General features: G+C 42.0%; 1 protein-coding gene across 7 annotated transcripts in view; it reads left to right on the top strand.

Moving 5' to 3' along the window:
- Positions 1–15,992, top strand: part of TENM2 (teneurin transmembrane protein 2) — a 1,294,091-nt gene that overhangs the window by 1,007,564 nt on the left and 270,535 nt on the right. For all 7 annotated transcript variants that reach the window (XM_030927458.1, XM_010358204.2, XM_010358202.2 and 4 more), the window contains one exon: positions 11,082–11,320. In XM_030927458.1, coding sequence (XP_030783318.1) covers positions 11,082–11,320 — 239 coding nt within the window. The remainder of the gene's footprint in view (positions 1–11,081; positions 11,321–15,992) is intronic.

Below are 15,992 nucleotides of genomic sequence, written 5' to 3'. Positions count from 1 at the left end.
TGAAAGCATTTCACATATTTATTGTTTACCTGGATGTGAGTTCTGTTTCTTTGTTCTGTCTCTCAGATTGGAAATTTCCTATGAGGATAAGGACTTATTCATCAATGCATCCAAGCATCTAGGACCATGTGATACATATTCCATGCTCAATAAATACTGGCTGGGCAGTGATTTCATATTCGAGATATTGTGTTCATTGCAGAGGTGGAGACAATGCAGTACATACATGTATTAAACACTTCCTGTGGGCCCGCTTCTGTGCTCTCAGATTGTATTCATGTTCTCTTTCAACCCTTCCAATAGTTCTGGGATGTAAATATTGCTGTTGTCTCTATTTTTTTAAGAGGAGGTATCCGAGGCCCAGGGAGAATACCTAGCTTTCCCCACATCATGCAGCTCCTGGTGGAGTTGAGATTTGATTCCAGGTGCACCTGGGCTCCAAGCCCGTTCATTTTCCCCTCTACCAAAATTAGTGAATTCCTTCAGCAGACTTTTTGAGCACCTACTATGAACAGGAAAAGATCCCAGAAAGCAAAAGAGAGAGAGCCTGGCTTTGTAATTTGACTTAAGAAACAAGACAAAAACAAACGTAATCACATGAAGCAGAATATGATATAGGGACATACCTAGAGGGTCATTCCAGCCTGAACATTGTCTGACTGTCTGAATGGTCCAGACACTAAATGCGATGGGAGAAATCATCCTGCTCCTTGGCTGTGTCTGAGGGTATGCATTTTTTCTTCATCTACCTCTAACTGCTGGTGAACACAAATATAAGTCCATTTGGAATGGCTGTCTGGACACTCCCATATGATAGTGCATAGCGAATTCAAGGTCAAATCTGAAGTCAAAGTCAGACGTCTTTGTTTTTTTTTTTGTCCCCTACTGTATCAAGACTCTTACCAATTAACTTGAAAAAAGTCACCAAGTTAACAACTCCAGAGGGGGAAAAAGAAAAAAAAAAAAAAAAAAAAAAAAAAAAAAAAAAAAAAAAAAAAAAAAAAAAAAAAAAAAGACTCTTCATCTCATCCAAAGACTCTGAAATGGATTTGCTCACAAAACACCAGGTTTCTTTGGTGACCTCGGGAGACCTTGCCTGTCACACTGAGCAGTATATCATTTCATGGAGGAAAAAAAAAAAAAGTTTTACCATGAAAAAATGCTATGTTATATCACAGTGTGACACTGTTTAAATATCAAGAGTTGAAGCTTCTATTTAGAAAACGGAAGGCAATAAATTGAGTTGCTAATTATTCCAGCTGTGAATATTTTTAGTACGGCTGCAAAATTTTGAAGAGGGCGAAACAGAGGATTTTCCTGTTGTTCATGGCATATGCAAATGTAGGGGCAGTCCCCTATGAGCCGCAAGGTTCAGGGATGAGAAACCTTGAAAGCCTATTTTCTCCTGAATCAGACTGGCTTGAGTCGAAGCTTAGGGAACTATGATATAAAAGGGACTTTTGACTACACTAATTGGATTATTGGCTTCTTGTTTTTCAAACTTGAGAAGTAACAATTTTAAAATTTTTAAGTCCTATTTTAAAGGAAACAATTCACTTCTCAACCTAAGCAGAAATTCTCAACTGGAAGAAGAGAAGAGGCACGTTAGTCATATCCCTAGTCCCTTCTCCTCCTAGGAGACAGTGGATGGGGGGGCCTGCAATTCTCCAATCACCAGGCTAACTAGAACAACTCATTCATTCAACACATATTTTTTTTTTTTTTTTTTTTTTTTTTTTGAGACGGAGTCTCGCTCTGTCGCCCAGGCTGGAGTGCAGTGGCCAGATCTCAGCTCACTGCAAGCTCCGCCTCCCGGGTTCACGCCATTCTCCTGCCTCAGCCTCCCGAGTAGCTGGGACCACAGGCGCCCGCCACCTCGCCCGGCTAATTTTTTGTATTTTTAGTAGAGACGGGGTTTCACCGTGTTAGCCAGGATGGTCTCAATCTCCTGACCTCGTGATCCGCCCGTCTCGGCCTCCCAAAGTGCTGGGATTACAGGCTTGAGCCACCGTGCCCGGCCTCAACACATATTTTAAATCAGCTGGGCCCTATGCTAGGTCAAGGAGATTTAGTAAAGGCTAAAATATACTGTACATGGCTCCTGCCCTCAAGCCATTAATATCTGCATTTATTGACCATTCACTGGATGTCAATCTCAATGCTAAGCATTTCACAAATAAACTCGCCCAATCCCCCTAACAAGCCCATGAAGTAGCGACTATCATTCTCAGCCTCCTAGCAAGGTTAAGTAACTTGTCCAAGATCACACAGTGATAAATACAGGAGCCAGGATGCAAACCCTGGTTGTCTCAGTCTAGAATTTGCAGACTTAAAACTGCTTCCTAGGTACCATCCTATTGGATTTCTTAAATAATTAAATGAATAATAATCATGATGATGACAACAAAGAAATGTTTCTATGCAGAAAAAGAAGTCTTCTAACTACAAACATCAAATGTTTACCAATCTATCTCTAAAGTATAGGAGATGTTTACTTTCTATTTATTAAAATTTATATACTTGACCCAGTGCGGTGGCTCACGCCTGTAATCCTAGCACTTTGGGAGACTGAGAATGGTGGATCACAAGGTCAGAAGTTTGAGACCAGCCTGGCCAACATGGTGAAACCCCGTCTCTACCAAAAATACAAAAATTAGCCAGGCATGGTGGCACATGCTTTAATCCCAGCTACTTGGGAGGCTGAGGCAGGAGAATCACTTGAACTGGCAGGTGGAGTTTGCAGTGAGTTGAGATCAAGCCACTGCACTCCAGCCTGGGCGACAAAGCAAGACTTCGTCTTGGGGAAAAAAATAATCATATGCTTTTTTTTTATAATGTGTACATTTTATATTTGCAAACAGGAAAATAAAGACAGAACGCTTAAGCAATCACCTAGTTTTGCTACTCAAGTAGGACTCAGTGGCACAGTATCCATCATTTTTCTCATTAGCTCTTCTTTCACCTCATCCCCTATGCTTCTCTCCTTCTGTTTTTGCTTTCTCTCCACGTTCCATGTCTCTGTCTCTGTCTGTCTCAGGACCCTGCCCCTTGAATTTTGCCTCAACCAGCACCATTCCTTTTCATATTGGAGAGTATATTAATGGTGCCAGAAAGGGTGGTGGTTATTTAACCTCTCTCCAGCTAAATGTTTTATTATAACTCCTGAAAACCTAATTATAGTAACTTTACATGCTACAGTACCCTTTATAGGCTGCCTCTTTATTAAACTTACTCTTTTAGAGACAATAAACCTGATGCTTCAAAGGGCATGGCCAGAACCAGTGAAACGTAATGAAATCTGGAGTTTTCTAGTGCACACCTGATCTCCCTCAATGAGCACCACGCCTCCGTTCCTGGGGTGTTTGTGCCTCTATCCTTCCCCTGGCTTTTTATCAAATTTCAGACACTGCATGTATGATAGTCAGAATATTTTAGGGATTAATGGGCTGTGTATCAATGTTTTCATCCGCTCCTCTGAATACCTGTGAGTTTATTTACTGGGGAGGTCAATTTTCTCAGTAGAACAACAGTTGACACCTGGTTTCCCTGATAACCAGAGTTGCTCTTTTGCACACAGTGCTACGTTGAGATCATTTAAGACTTTTGCTAAATTTCAAAAACATTTGCTGCCGCAGACTTCGTGAGCAAAAAACAACATGTTGGTCTGCTCTGTTAGTCATTAGTTGTCCTGGTTAGCTGCATGGTACACTGTAATGAGATCGTGGGATAGGGGGTGAGAGAGAGAGGAAGAGAGAAACGGAAAAGAAGCGTTAACCTTTGGAGTTGAGGCAGCACAATTATTTGTGTAGTACATTTCTGTTTCACAGCCCTGCTAGGATTTTCCCCTGGGAATAAAGCCAAAACAACAGAAAATAGGGGGATCCCCTTGGTTGCAAGCTGCAAAATGGTACTTGGTGTAAAGGAATTTTATGTATATGTTTGTTTGTTTCTTTGGTGTGATTTAAGGTTAATGACTAAGTTTACTTGTGATTGACTCAGAGAAAAGGGAAAAACAAGAAAAAGAAAAGAAATCTTCTGTTGGAGCCTCAGGTAGCTTAGCCAGCCTCCACTTCTCAAAGCTACCACTCTAGATTCGTCAAGCTCCTTCTATATCATAAGAATAAAATAAAAATTCACAGCCTTTTGAATTGGTGGGGGCTCTTCTTGCATGGATCTTATGCATGAGGTTTTTTTGTTTGTTAGGTTTCTTTGTAAAGTCTTTCGTGGTTGTTTAATCAGAGACAATGCATGCCCTTAATTTTCTAAGCCAATCTGAAGCAGAAGCCTGGTTAACCAAGCTTCTGCCTGAAATCCATATCTTTGCCGTCATGTAAAGCATATGGGAGAATGGCTGTTCAGCTTTTAGGTGTGCTTCTCAGTTTTTATTAAATGGTTTGTTTTCACATGAGGAAAAGTGATGACATTTACCAAAAAGATTGATAGTTTAGGGTGAAGTGATGATCCCTGTATTCTTAAGAAGTCACAGGAATGCAGGATACAGAGCTGAGAACGCAGAGCGTTTGCCTCACTATTCCATCCCAAGCCCCTAACCTGTGCCTGACAGAATGCTGGGTGCTATGACCAAAGCCCTCATCCCCCACCATGACATGACTGGGAAGGGAAAGAAGTGTGTGAGCTCCTCTTTTATTTTTTGTAAGACATCAAGGACTGGTTTTCTCTATCTCTTGGAGTGTTAGCAAACTCCAAGGACAGCACTTTGGGGGCCCCTCATTTGCCTTTCCTTTCCAAGGCACAAGTGGCCAATTCTGAGAGCAATTGAGTTGTGCTTGAAAAATGTCAAGTGCATTTGGAAACTACACATTTTTGCTGACGCCTGGAGTCCCAAGCTGAGCTACTTCCATGACCGACCGCTGGGAAGAAGTTTAGTTGGGGCATCACAAATGATGCATCTGAACACAATGAGCAGGCCCCTGAGGGGGAGAAGCTGTCTTAATAGCCGGTTCAGGGAAAAATCAGGAGAAGTCCCCTAAGCCCTCTTGGTCCTCCCTGTGACCATCTGGCCAGACCATTACCTTGTGGGTCTTGCTTCATTTTATTTGATTTTCTAGCAGCATGTGACTGAAATCCTTGGGTGAATCAAACCTTGCATTTTTTTTTTTTCAATTTTTTGTTATGAAAATGTTCAAACATACAGAAAACTTGGAATAGTACCATGTGAGAATAACCACCTGGTTTCAACAATTGCTATCATTTTGCCACATTTGCCTTATCTATTTTTATAGAGCTTGAGAGATAGAGATCTTTTTGCTGAATCTTTTGAAAGGAAGTTGCAGACTTCATGAAACTTCACCTAAAGATGCCCACATTCAAAGCTTACATTAAAAAATATATATCTACTAACAATCTGGTGTGTCCTCTGCAAGTAAAATGCATTTGGAAGGGCATAAAAATGATTCAGGTAGAATTTCTTAAATGTGAATGTACACTAGAATCAGCCAGGGAGCTTCTTTGCTTCCTTTTTTTTTTTTTTTTTTTTTTTTTTTTTTTGAGATGGAATTTCCTTCTTGTTGTCCAGTCTGGAGTGCAATGACACGGTCTCAGCTCACTGCAATCTCCGCCTTCTGGGTTCAAGTAATTCCCCTGCCTCAGCCTCCCAAGTAGCTGGGATTACAGGTGCCTACCACCACACCTGGCTACTTTTTTTTGTATTTTTTACAGAGATGGGATTTCATCATGTTGGCCAGGCTGGTCTCGAATCCCTGACCTCAAATGATTCACCTGCCTCGGCCTCCCAAAGTGCTGGGATTACAGGCATGAGCCACTGTGCCCGGCCACTGGGGAGCTTCTTAATCAATATACTCCCAGACCCTATCCTCATACCTGGATAGGGCCCCAGGATTTTGTACTGTTTTTAACACTGAGGGCTGCATTAAAAACAGTACAAATTCCTGGGACCAGGTGATCACTTGAGTACTGTGTTAAAAACAGTACAAATTCCAGGTATTTATGGGACACAATCTGAAGATCACTTCTATCGAATCTTTCTCTTTTTGTTTGCTGAATTTAATCTTCTAAAGATTAGTGACACCAGGGTGTAACTGTATCATGGGAGAAATAGGATTCTACTTATCGTTGTTTTTTTGTTTAATCATTTTAAACCCCAGAAACTAGAAGGAAGGGAGATGATAACTAAATGGGTTTCTTTTAGCTGCGATCATCACAGACACCACAGTGCCAATGAGCGGCCTGAGAGATACATCCTGCGAGGGCTTATGCAGTGCTGAAAAGTATGCAGGTTGTTTTTCCTGTGGAGGGATCTGGCCTTGCATGTGTAAATATAGACTCTTGCCTGCATGTACATATGCAAACTTGTAAATCTGTTTGGCAAACAGGCATCAACACGGCAGGAGGAGCCTATTTTAAAATTAAAAATGTTCACAGCACTATTCTTTTAGCATTCATTATTTCGGTCTTGGAAAAGGTTGTAAGTTATTTATTTACAAAGATTTGTTGAGTTCCCCCACTGTAAGCCAGGCTCTATTTTAGGTGATAGGATACAGCATGAAAAAAATAATTATTTTAAACTTTATTGAAATTCAGTTCTAATGAGGGGGACAGAAAATATGTAATATGCAAATATACATATGCATTTAATGAAGAAAAATAAGGCAGTTATGACGGGGCAGATAGTAAAAGAAATTGAAGGGGTCCAGGAAGATCTCTCTGAGAAAGTGCTATGAGAACAGAGATTGAAGGAACAAGTTGTGCAGATATTTCCAGGCAGAAGGAACAGTAAGTGCAAAGACCCTGAGGCAAGAAGATGTGACATGATGGGAACAGTAAAAGGACAACATGATGGATGGAGTAAGGGAGGATGACAGCGGTGGAAGCTTCAGTGGGAGAGGTAGCCAGAGGGCAGATCATGCAGAGTTGTAGGTCATGAGAAAGACACCCGATTTTATTCTCAATGTTATTAGGAGCCTTTGTCAGGGCAAAAGGGTGCTTTGTTTGATGACATGTGACCTAAGCTGACTTTATTTTTAGAAGAAAGTGTAGAAAATGGACTAAATTGTCAAGGGAACATTTTTAGGATTTCACGGAGCGGTGCCATATGCAAGATATAATCATAGCCTTCTATGTTTCTTATAAATGAGTATTAAAAATAACATTAAAGCCAATTTAAACTTCTTAATCTTCACCGTGTTGCTCTCATGTTGCTAAAACATTTCTATTTTCAAGTTATTTATTCTGTCCACAAATATGACTGATACCCAGGCACTAATGTTTCCACTCTAGAGATAACAAGAGTAAGGAATATATACCAGATCAAGTGTCCAGGAGTTCACATTCTGGTTGGGGATAGACACATTTAAAATAATATATAGAGAGAGAGATTAATAACACCAGGATATAACTGTATCATGGGAGAAATAAGATTCTATTTATAAATAGAATCTAAGATAGATAGATAGATAGATAGATAGATAGATAGATAGATAGATAGATAGAAGATAGATAGATAGACAGATAGATAGATCTGTGAGTGCACAAAGTGATGGGGGCCATGTTAGAATAGATTCCCCAGGTAGGTGGTTGGAAGTTGGGTAGGAGTTAGCTAGGATGGGTTAGGTGGGACAGAACAGAAAAAGCCATTTGATTCAATTGAACGGGCTTGTTAAAAGAAAGTGTCTTTTTGTATGGCTGAAGCATGAGTGCATAGGAGCTGAGAACACTGATTAGAAACAAGGGTCCAAAAATGGGTAGTGGTTGTAGAGAGGCTGGTTCCATGTTGAAACTTAGGTCTCCCCTTTCAGGCATGGAAGGATAACCATGGATTTGTAAGCCAGATCACACTGGCATTGTGACTTGGGAAGGAAAAGGCAGGAAGGCTAAAGGATGGGGTTGGTGGGTGAGGTTTTCAGAAATGAAGTTGATGGAATTCGTTAAGCTATTGGATGGGGAAAGACAAGGGAAAAGGAGGAAGTTCCTTGGGTAACTGGGAGTAAAGGAAGTCCAGGAGGGGTGGACTTGGGTGTGTAAAGGAATATAGTCTGAGTTTGGTTGTGACTTGTTCAAGATAGCTGTGAAATGTAAAAGACAAGCTGCCCAATGCACAACGGGATGTGGGTCAGGAGCTAAGGAGTCATGAGCTAGATAGAAATGGAGCTTTGGAGACTCCAGACCCATCAGTGGTGGCTGAAGCCCTAGAAATTGGCAAGATCACTGAGGATGCGAGAACTGGAACTTGTATGTTCTCACTCGTTAGTGACTCCTTACAGTGCCTTTACGTTCCTTTGTTTTCATTTGATTTCCTATTTTCAACACTCACTCTGGGAGAATTGTGTAAGAAATAAATTTGAAGGAGTCCTAAATCAAATTCCGAGGTTTCTCTGTCACCCTGGCCTTCTGCTGTGGATATGTTCTAGTGTTGTTATAAGGCAGCAGACTATTATTTAGTGACTTAGAGAACTCTTCAGGTGTTTGTTCAACATTTGCCGAGCTTTAAATTAAAATCTACATTTCAGGCTCAGACACACCTTGGTTAAGTGCTTTTGCTACGTAATCCTGCATGATATTATAGGATTAGTGATGCTTTTCCTACACAGTGTTGCAATCCTCACAGTAAGCAGTTATGAGGTACTTGTACTCTTATTACCTCTGTTTTACAAATGAGGAGATGGAGGTTCTCAAAAGCAGTGTCAGGTACTTGTCGGAAATGGCACGACCAGGACTACCAAGGTCTATCTTGTGATACAGTGCTGTCATGAACACCATGCTGCCTCCTCTTCCAAAACACCATTTTAAAATGGAGCATTAAAAGAGAGCCATTGGACAAGGAGTCCAAAGTCTTAGTTACGGAATCAAACTTCTAAGCTTCATTTTAACGTTAGCTATGTTAAATAATTCACTAATCAAATACTCATTTTCTGACATGATTGTCAGTCATATTGGGTTTGTTTGGTCTCTGTGAAGGATTAAAATACTTTCAAGGTTTTATCTGGAAGCAGCCAAGATACAAATATTTTAATGACAGCAATCTTGCCTTAGAAGCCCACTGGGAAAGCCTGCTAGCCCCCAGAGGCAAGGCAGTGTGATGTAGTAGGTCTGATTAGAGCTTCCAAAGGGTCTAACTGGATGTAAATTAAAAAAAATTTTTAAGTCAGGCAGACTAGAACTTGAGCCCTAATGACCCTGCTTACCAACTCCGAGCATCAGTTTTCTCATCTGTAAAATTGAGGTAATAATAGTACCCACCTCCTGGGGTTAATGTGAGGTTTAGTTGCGAGTGAAACATGTAGCATCATAACTGACACATTGTAAGTGGCCAATAAACTAAGTAGCCCCTACCGAAGAGGTGAAGAGAAAGGAAATAACTGTAGTAACATTTTGAAACCTTAGAACTGCAGCTGAGTAAAACTACAAGGTAATGAGAGGACTCATTCATTCATTCACTCATTCATTCACTCATTCATTCACTCATTCATTCACTAAAATCCCGCTCTGCATGTTGGGCTCGATGTGGGTATTGGGAACATAGGACAAACAAGGTACAAAATAAGACATAGACCGTGGCCTCCAGCTGCTCAGACTCTAGCATTTACTTAACTCCTGCCTGAAACCCCGCTACATATTTCCTGGAAGACAAGTCATCGTTTTAAACAAGGTCTAGCAAGTCACATTTGAAGTCTTCGAAGTGGCATGTATAAGAAAGAATCGTCAGAGAATTAATGGTCCTTCCTTAAAGTGCCCGTGGAGTGACAGACTCCTGACCCTTAGGAGGAGCTATATCCTCTTCTACATTGCCTGTTCTACCATAGGGTTCTGTGGTGTGGTCGTCACACCACAGCTCTGGCTAACACAGACACCTATTCAATCGATAGGCAAAGACGATTCCAAAGAACTAATCATGATCACATGACCTGGAGAAGGCATCTCAGAACAGGAATCAGGATTTCAGGGGAGGTGAAAATAGAACAACAAGGGTCAGAGACAGTGTAGGGTAACATGTAAGCACACAGGTTTTATCGAAAGACAGAGCTCTGGGTCTCAGTCCTCAGACAGTTGCTTGGTTTCTTCAAGCCTAATATCTCCTATCTAAAATGGAGATATTCTGCCATAAAAATGGAATGAAATAATGGCTCTTGCAGCAACTTGGATGGAACTGGAGGCCATTGTTCTAAGTGAAGTAACTCAGGAACGGAATACCAAACATCGTATGTTCTCACTTATAAGTGGGAGCTAAGCTATGAGGATGCAAAGGCATAAGAATAATATAATAAACTTTGGGGACTTGGAAGGAATGGTGGAGGGGGCGAGGGATAAAAGGCTACATATCAGGTATAGTGGACACTGCTCTGATGACAGGTGCACCAAAATCTCAGAAATCACCGCTAAAGAACTTGTCCATGTAATCAGAAAACACCTATACCCCCAAAACTATTGAAATTTTAAAAAAGAATATATCTGGATTACAGAAAGAAAAAATTAAAAATTTTAAAAAATAATAAAATAAAATGGAGATATTAAAACATTTAGTTTGTCAATAGTTGTGACAATACATTTCAAGTACCTTTCAACAGTAGGTATCTAGCTCTATCCATGTTCCTGCAAAGGACATGATCTCACTATTTTCATGGCTGCATAATATTCCATGGTGTATATATGCCACATTTTCTTTACCTGGGTGACAAAATAATCTGTACATCAAATGCCAGTGACACAAGTATACCTATATAACAAACCTGCACAGGTACCCATGAACCCAAAAAAAACTTTTTTTTTAAATAGTGGGTATCTAATATGTGAAAACGCTTAGCATCCTCAACCTCATCATCTCTGAGGAGGTGACAGTCATTCAGTTTCCATATTTGTTTTGAATGTTTTGCAGGTTGTTGCGGAAGATAACAACTAGATGCATATGTGAAAGGAGCAAATTATGCACATTTGTGGAATTAATTTATGTCATCATTGAATGTAATGTTTGCCCCTTCTTCACTCCACCGTAAGCTTAGTTAACTAGGATTATGCTAGGACTAGATAGAGCAGGGTAGAAGAAAAACAGCTAAAGGTTGCTCCTTGGCTACCCACGGCCACTCTGACTCTTTCCCTTTTCCTGGCAGGCACTTCCTCTTCAAGACCTCCTCGGGGAGCACTCCGTTGTTTAGCAGCTCTTCCCCAGGATACCCTTTGACCTCAGGAACGGTTTACACGCCCCCGCCCCGCCTGCTGCCCAGGAATACTTTCTCTAGGAAGGCTTTCAAGCTGAAGAAGCCCTCCAAATACTGCAGCTGGAAATGTGCCGCCCTCTCTGCCATCGCCGCGGCCCTCCTCTTGGCTATTTTGCTGGCGTATTTCATAGGTAAGTCAGGGCGGCCTTATTCAGCAACGCTGGGGGTGACAACGTGGGGGAGAGGCCATGGACTTGTGAATCTAGAGGCCCTCTGATGTCTGTACAGTTTGCTTCTTGGCTCCTGAAAGATGTGATAATGAGTGATGGATGGAGGTGATTTTTTCCCTCCTGAAATCTACTTAAATCTGATGAGTTTCTCCTTCATGTTTCTAAATGACATTCATCAGAAGGGAAATTAAGCATCCTTGCTATATCCTTTCTTGGAGATGAGCGGAGACTTGTCATTCCCGCAAACCTATCCCTCACTCTCGGAGTGGCCGTCTAGTTTTCTCCATCCTTGGATTTTAACCCAGGTCTGTGCTTTGAAATGTATGCAACATTGGTTAACTTCAGCCAAAAACCGAATTGAAGAATAGTGGTTGGCATGCCTGAGAACATCTTGATTCGAGAGAAAGCCAAAGTAGCTAGCTTATTTTCAGAGCTGTGGAACAGAAACAGGACTGACAGGCTGCAGCATCCATCCAGGTCTTTATACAGAATTGAATTACCCAGACACACTTGGCCTTGCCCATATCCCTTCCACAGTCTGTCTTCTCAGCCTCAACTCTCTCCTCACCATGGGCAGCTGAATCTGAATCAGGGTCACCTCTCCTGTCAAGTGGGCTTCTGGTGACTCAGTGCATGACACATAGGTGAAGTTGCTGGAGTATCTTTCTCTGCACGCCAAAGGTGTTGGTTTACAGCCATAGGGTGTAGCCGCGTCATCACGGAAAGTGGCAGATACTGAGCGCCCAGAGGCAGGGTGCCACGTGCATAAGAGCTTCTCGGGCTGCACACAAAGCCTGCTCACAGTTCCTGGCCCCAACAAAGAGCCCCAATGCTGCTGCTCTGTCAATTGAGCCTGCCAAAGGCAGATCTCCTGGCTTAGGAAGAGGCCATGGTGATGTTTGTTAAAGTTTATTTGAAACACTTGATGGTTCTGGCTTGGTTTCAGGGCAGCTATGAGAGACCTGCCCAGTTTGGCTGTGCCATGTTGCAAAGCAAACCCATAAAACACCAGCTCAATGAAGCTGACTCCAAAACAGTTCCCAACACGTATGCTGAAACTCCTCCCATTTAAGAGAAAAGAAAAGGCAACCCTGACTGTGTTGGCCTTGCCCCTTCCCTCAGCATAAACCCTCCCTTCTCGCTCAGCACTGGGGGCTCCCACACTTTCCTTCATCCCCAGGCAGCAAGCATGGTATCTGCCAAAGAAGGAACTGGCCCCATTCTCCTAAGCTTGCCTGATGGCAAAGGGGCATGACTGTGTACCCCCACAGATCTGGGGCCCTGCCTAAGGCAGACCAATACGAACCAACAATTAACATAAATTTTTCACCTTCTTCCACACTATAGCTATGATTGTCTTAATATGGAAAAATAAGCATTTATATTCCTTACCAGTTGCATTTCTCAGGAATGCCCTCCCAAAGTGAGAAAACTGACCCTCCAGGGAAAGGTGCCACGTTCATATGGGGCTTTGCAAAAGTCTAGCTTGCACTCTAAACCACAGCTCTATACCGGAACAGAGGCCTGAGACCCACCCGACCCTAATTTCAAGTCATGTCTTCTTCTCACTTTCCTCTTGATGAAGGATGAAGTAATGGATTGACCTGAGAAAGGCGGAAGGATATCTGTTGCCCCGCTGAATAACTTGAGTAGACCCTTGTGTGTTGCTAAAGGTAGCTTTGTGTGCTTCCGCAGGTGGCTGTTCAGGGGGCTCCGTGGAAGCAAATTGAATGTGCCTTCGGGGTCTTTTCATGATTTGGCTTTGTGTCAGAAACTTCAGAAAGCGTTCCTGCGCTCACTTCTCAGGCTTAATGTTCTGCGGGGCCACTGAGCACCACCAGGATCCCAGATACAGAAATTGAGGTACTCCCTGCCTCTGCCAATAGCGTCCCCAGTGCGCCTTCTACTCTGCTTGCAGGAGAGAGGTAGATAGCTACTGCCTGATTTATGGGGCTTGATAGTTAAAATAGAATAGCTTTCTGTAAGGGCAATCATATACATGGGAAACCGTACAATAAGAGTTTAATGTTTTAATCAGGTATGTAATTTGTAAATGATAGATTAGGAAATATGTTTATTTTCAGTCTGCAGGCTGCTGGAAGCTGGACCTGAGCATCTTAGCATCATTTATTAGTTCATAATCCATCATTTCCTATTATGTATTCTTTAGGTAAGATTATGCTTTGACCCTGGCGTATCAGAAAATAGTTTATGACACAAAATGAGTGATATAATAGGCCAATTTACCTTGCAGTGATGGCAGTGAGCGTGCGGCTATAGGGCTACTCTCAGCCACTCTCCAGAGGTGACTGCAGGTCTGCAAGCATGGTAAGGGGTCAGGATCTGAAGTGCTGATCTTGGCCCCAGTGACTCCTTTCTCCTTAGCCTTGGCAAACTTGTTTGCCTTCTGGGTCTTGGTTTCCTAAGTACATCATGGGAGCAGGATGATTATTTACGTGCAGAAACTCAGAAGTATGGTGAGGATTAATTAATGTGTATAAATCACTTTGAAGATGAAAAGCAGTATATTATTACTTACCAAGCTGCAGGGGCATAAACAGTGCATTGCAAACACAGAGAAAAGTGCCTTTTGGAAGAACCAGTGATTGTGCCCAGCTGGAAAACAAGCCATCAGGGAAGGGCAGAAAGACAACATAAAAACCGAGGCCCTCCTGTTAAGGAGACCGGCGCTTTTAAGGGCTGAATCCATTCTGGTTCACACATGACTCTGCATTCCACTAGAACATGACAGGTCCTGAAATTGATGCATCAGCCTCAGGACCTTTATAGACAGGCAGTGGGTTCAGGCCTGCCAGGCACTGTGACAAATAAGTGAAATTATCATCTTTGCATGTTCAAACCCGAAGAAAGAAGATTTTCCAGAAATGAGCAATTTGGAATAGCTTAACCCCCTGAGAAGTTCTTCCATCGATCCAGGCCTGTGGGTGAGTGTAAAAGCAGAATGCCAGTCCTTGTGCAAACTATAAGACCCAGGCCTTTACCAATTCAGCAAAGATGCCCAGTTCCTACCCACACAGCTGGGGTCAGAGAACTTTTACGATATGCTCCTCCATCAGACCCTCTCTGTGCCAAATTCTCTCAGTGTACAAACATCCTGGAATAAATTACTCTGAAAAGCTGCATAAACCAGCAGGGGACCACTTTGTGCGTCACTCAGACCCTGGCACAAACAATTCCTAGGGAATACTGGTTTAGGAGAATTTTTCTGTGAAATGCAAGAGACTTTCCTCTCAGGAAGGTGTCTTTCTTCTTTAGGCAGCTCAAGTACTTTCATTGCCTGCACCATCAGAAGTCCCTAAGTTTCTGAATCATGTAACCAAAGTATTTTATAACCAACCTCACCTATTTTATACTAGATGTGTTATGTTATCTTGATAGTATGCATAACAATCACTAGTTAGAACCTTCTACCTGTTTAGAACTAGAAGCATTTCCATTTGAAGCACTTTTTTTGTTTGTTTGTTTTTGAGACAGAGCCTCACTCTGTTGCCCAGGTGCCCAGGCTGGAGTGCAGTGGCATGATCTCGGCTCACCACAACCTCTGCCTCCCGGGTTCAGGGAATTCTCATGCCTCAGCCTCCCAAGTAGCTGAGATTACAGACCTGTACCACCACGCCCAGCTAATTTTTGTATTTTTAGTAGAGACGGGGTTTTGCCATGTTGGCCAGGCTGGTCTCAAACTCCTGGTCTCAAGTGATCTACCCACCTCAGCCTCCCAAAGTGCTAGAATTACAGCCATGAGCCACTGCACCCAGCCCATTTGAAGCACTTTTATATAACTATTCAATTTGAATCATATTCCCATAAAATCTGCATATTATGATCATTTGACAAGCACTGACACTGAGGCCCAGAGAGTCTAAAGTCTCCTGGCTAGGTAGGTAGTTGCCGGCCAAGCACTAGGCCCTTGGTCTCTTGATGTCTCATCGAAGGTCTTTCTCTTCACTCCTTTCTCCTCAAGAGTGCAGTTAACTAGTTTCTCACATACTGTATGAAACTGAAATAAATGGTCCTGTTAGTAGCATTAACTCACCTTATCTAGTTCTGCCCTCTTTAGCGAGGTAAAGTAATTGGTTCCTCCTTCCTGAATCATCTTCTAACACAGTGGATAGAAGCTATTATAGAATATAGAATATTGAATCTCCTCAGTATTATAATTGGTCCTCATATTTCTGCTTTCCAGTTGTCTTATGTTATAGAGGTCAGCAAACGTTTTCTGCAAAAAGTTGGAGACTAAATATTTTTGGTTCGTGTTCTACTTAGTGACAACTGTTTAACTCTGCTGTTGTGTGTTAAAAACAGCCATAGACAGTGTGTAAACAAACAGGCGTGGCTGTGCAGCCATAAAACTTTAATTATGCCCCCTGGTTTTTGACCTTTAAGTACTTTTATGTGTTATGAAATATTATTTTCTTTTAAAAAAATTTCAGCCATTTAGAATGTAAACCCATTGTTTGGGTTATGTGCCATATAAAAACAGGTGGCAGCCTGGATTTGGTCCACAGACCATAGTTTGTCAACCCTTGTTTGATTACGTTACAGCTTATTGCCTAAGAATACCTTTCAGGTTGTCACATCTCTATTACAAAAAATTGCTTTCCAACTATCTTTA

The sequence above is a fragment of the Rhinopithecus roxellana genome, chromosome 3 (genome assembly GCF_007565055.1).
Source record: "Rhinopithecus roxellana isolate Shanxi Qingling chromosome 3, ASM756505v1, whole genome shotgun sequence".
Taxonomy (NCBI): domain Eukaryota; kingdom Metazoa; phylum Chordata; class Mammalia; order Primates; family Cercopithecidae; genus Rhinopithecus; species Rhinopithecus roxellana.
This window is presented reverse-complemented; position numbering and strand designations above follow the sequence as displayed.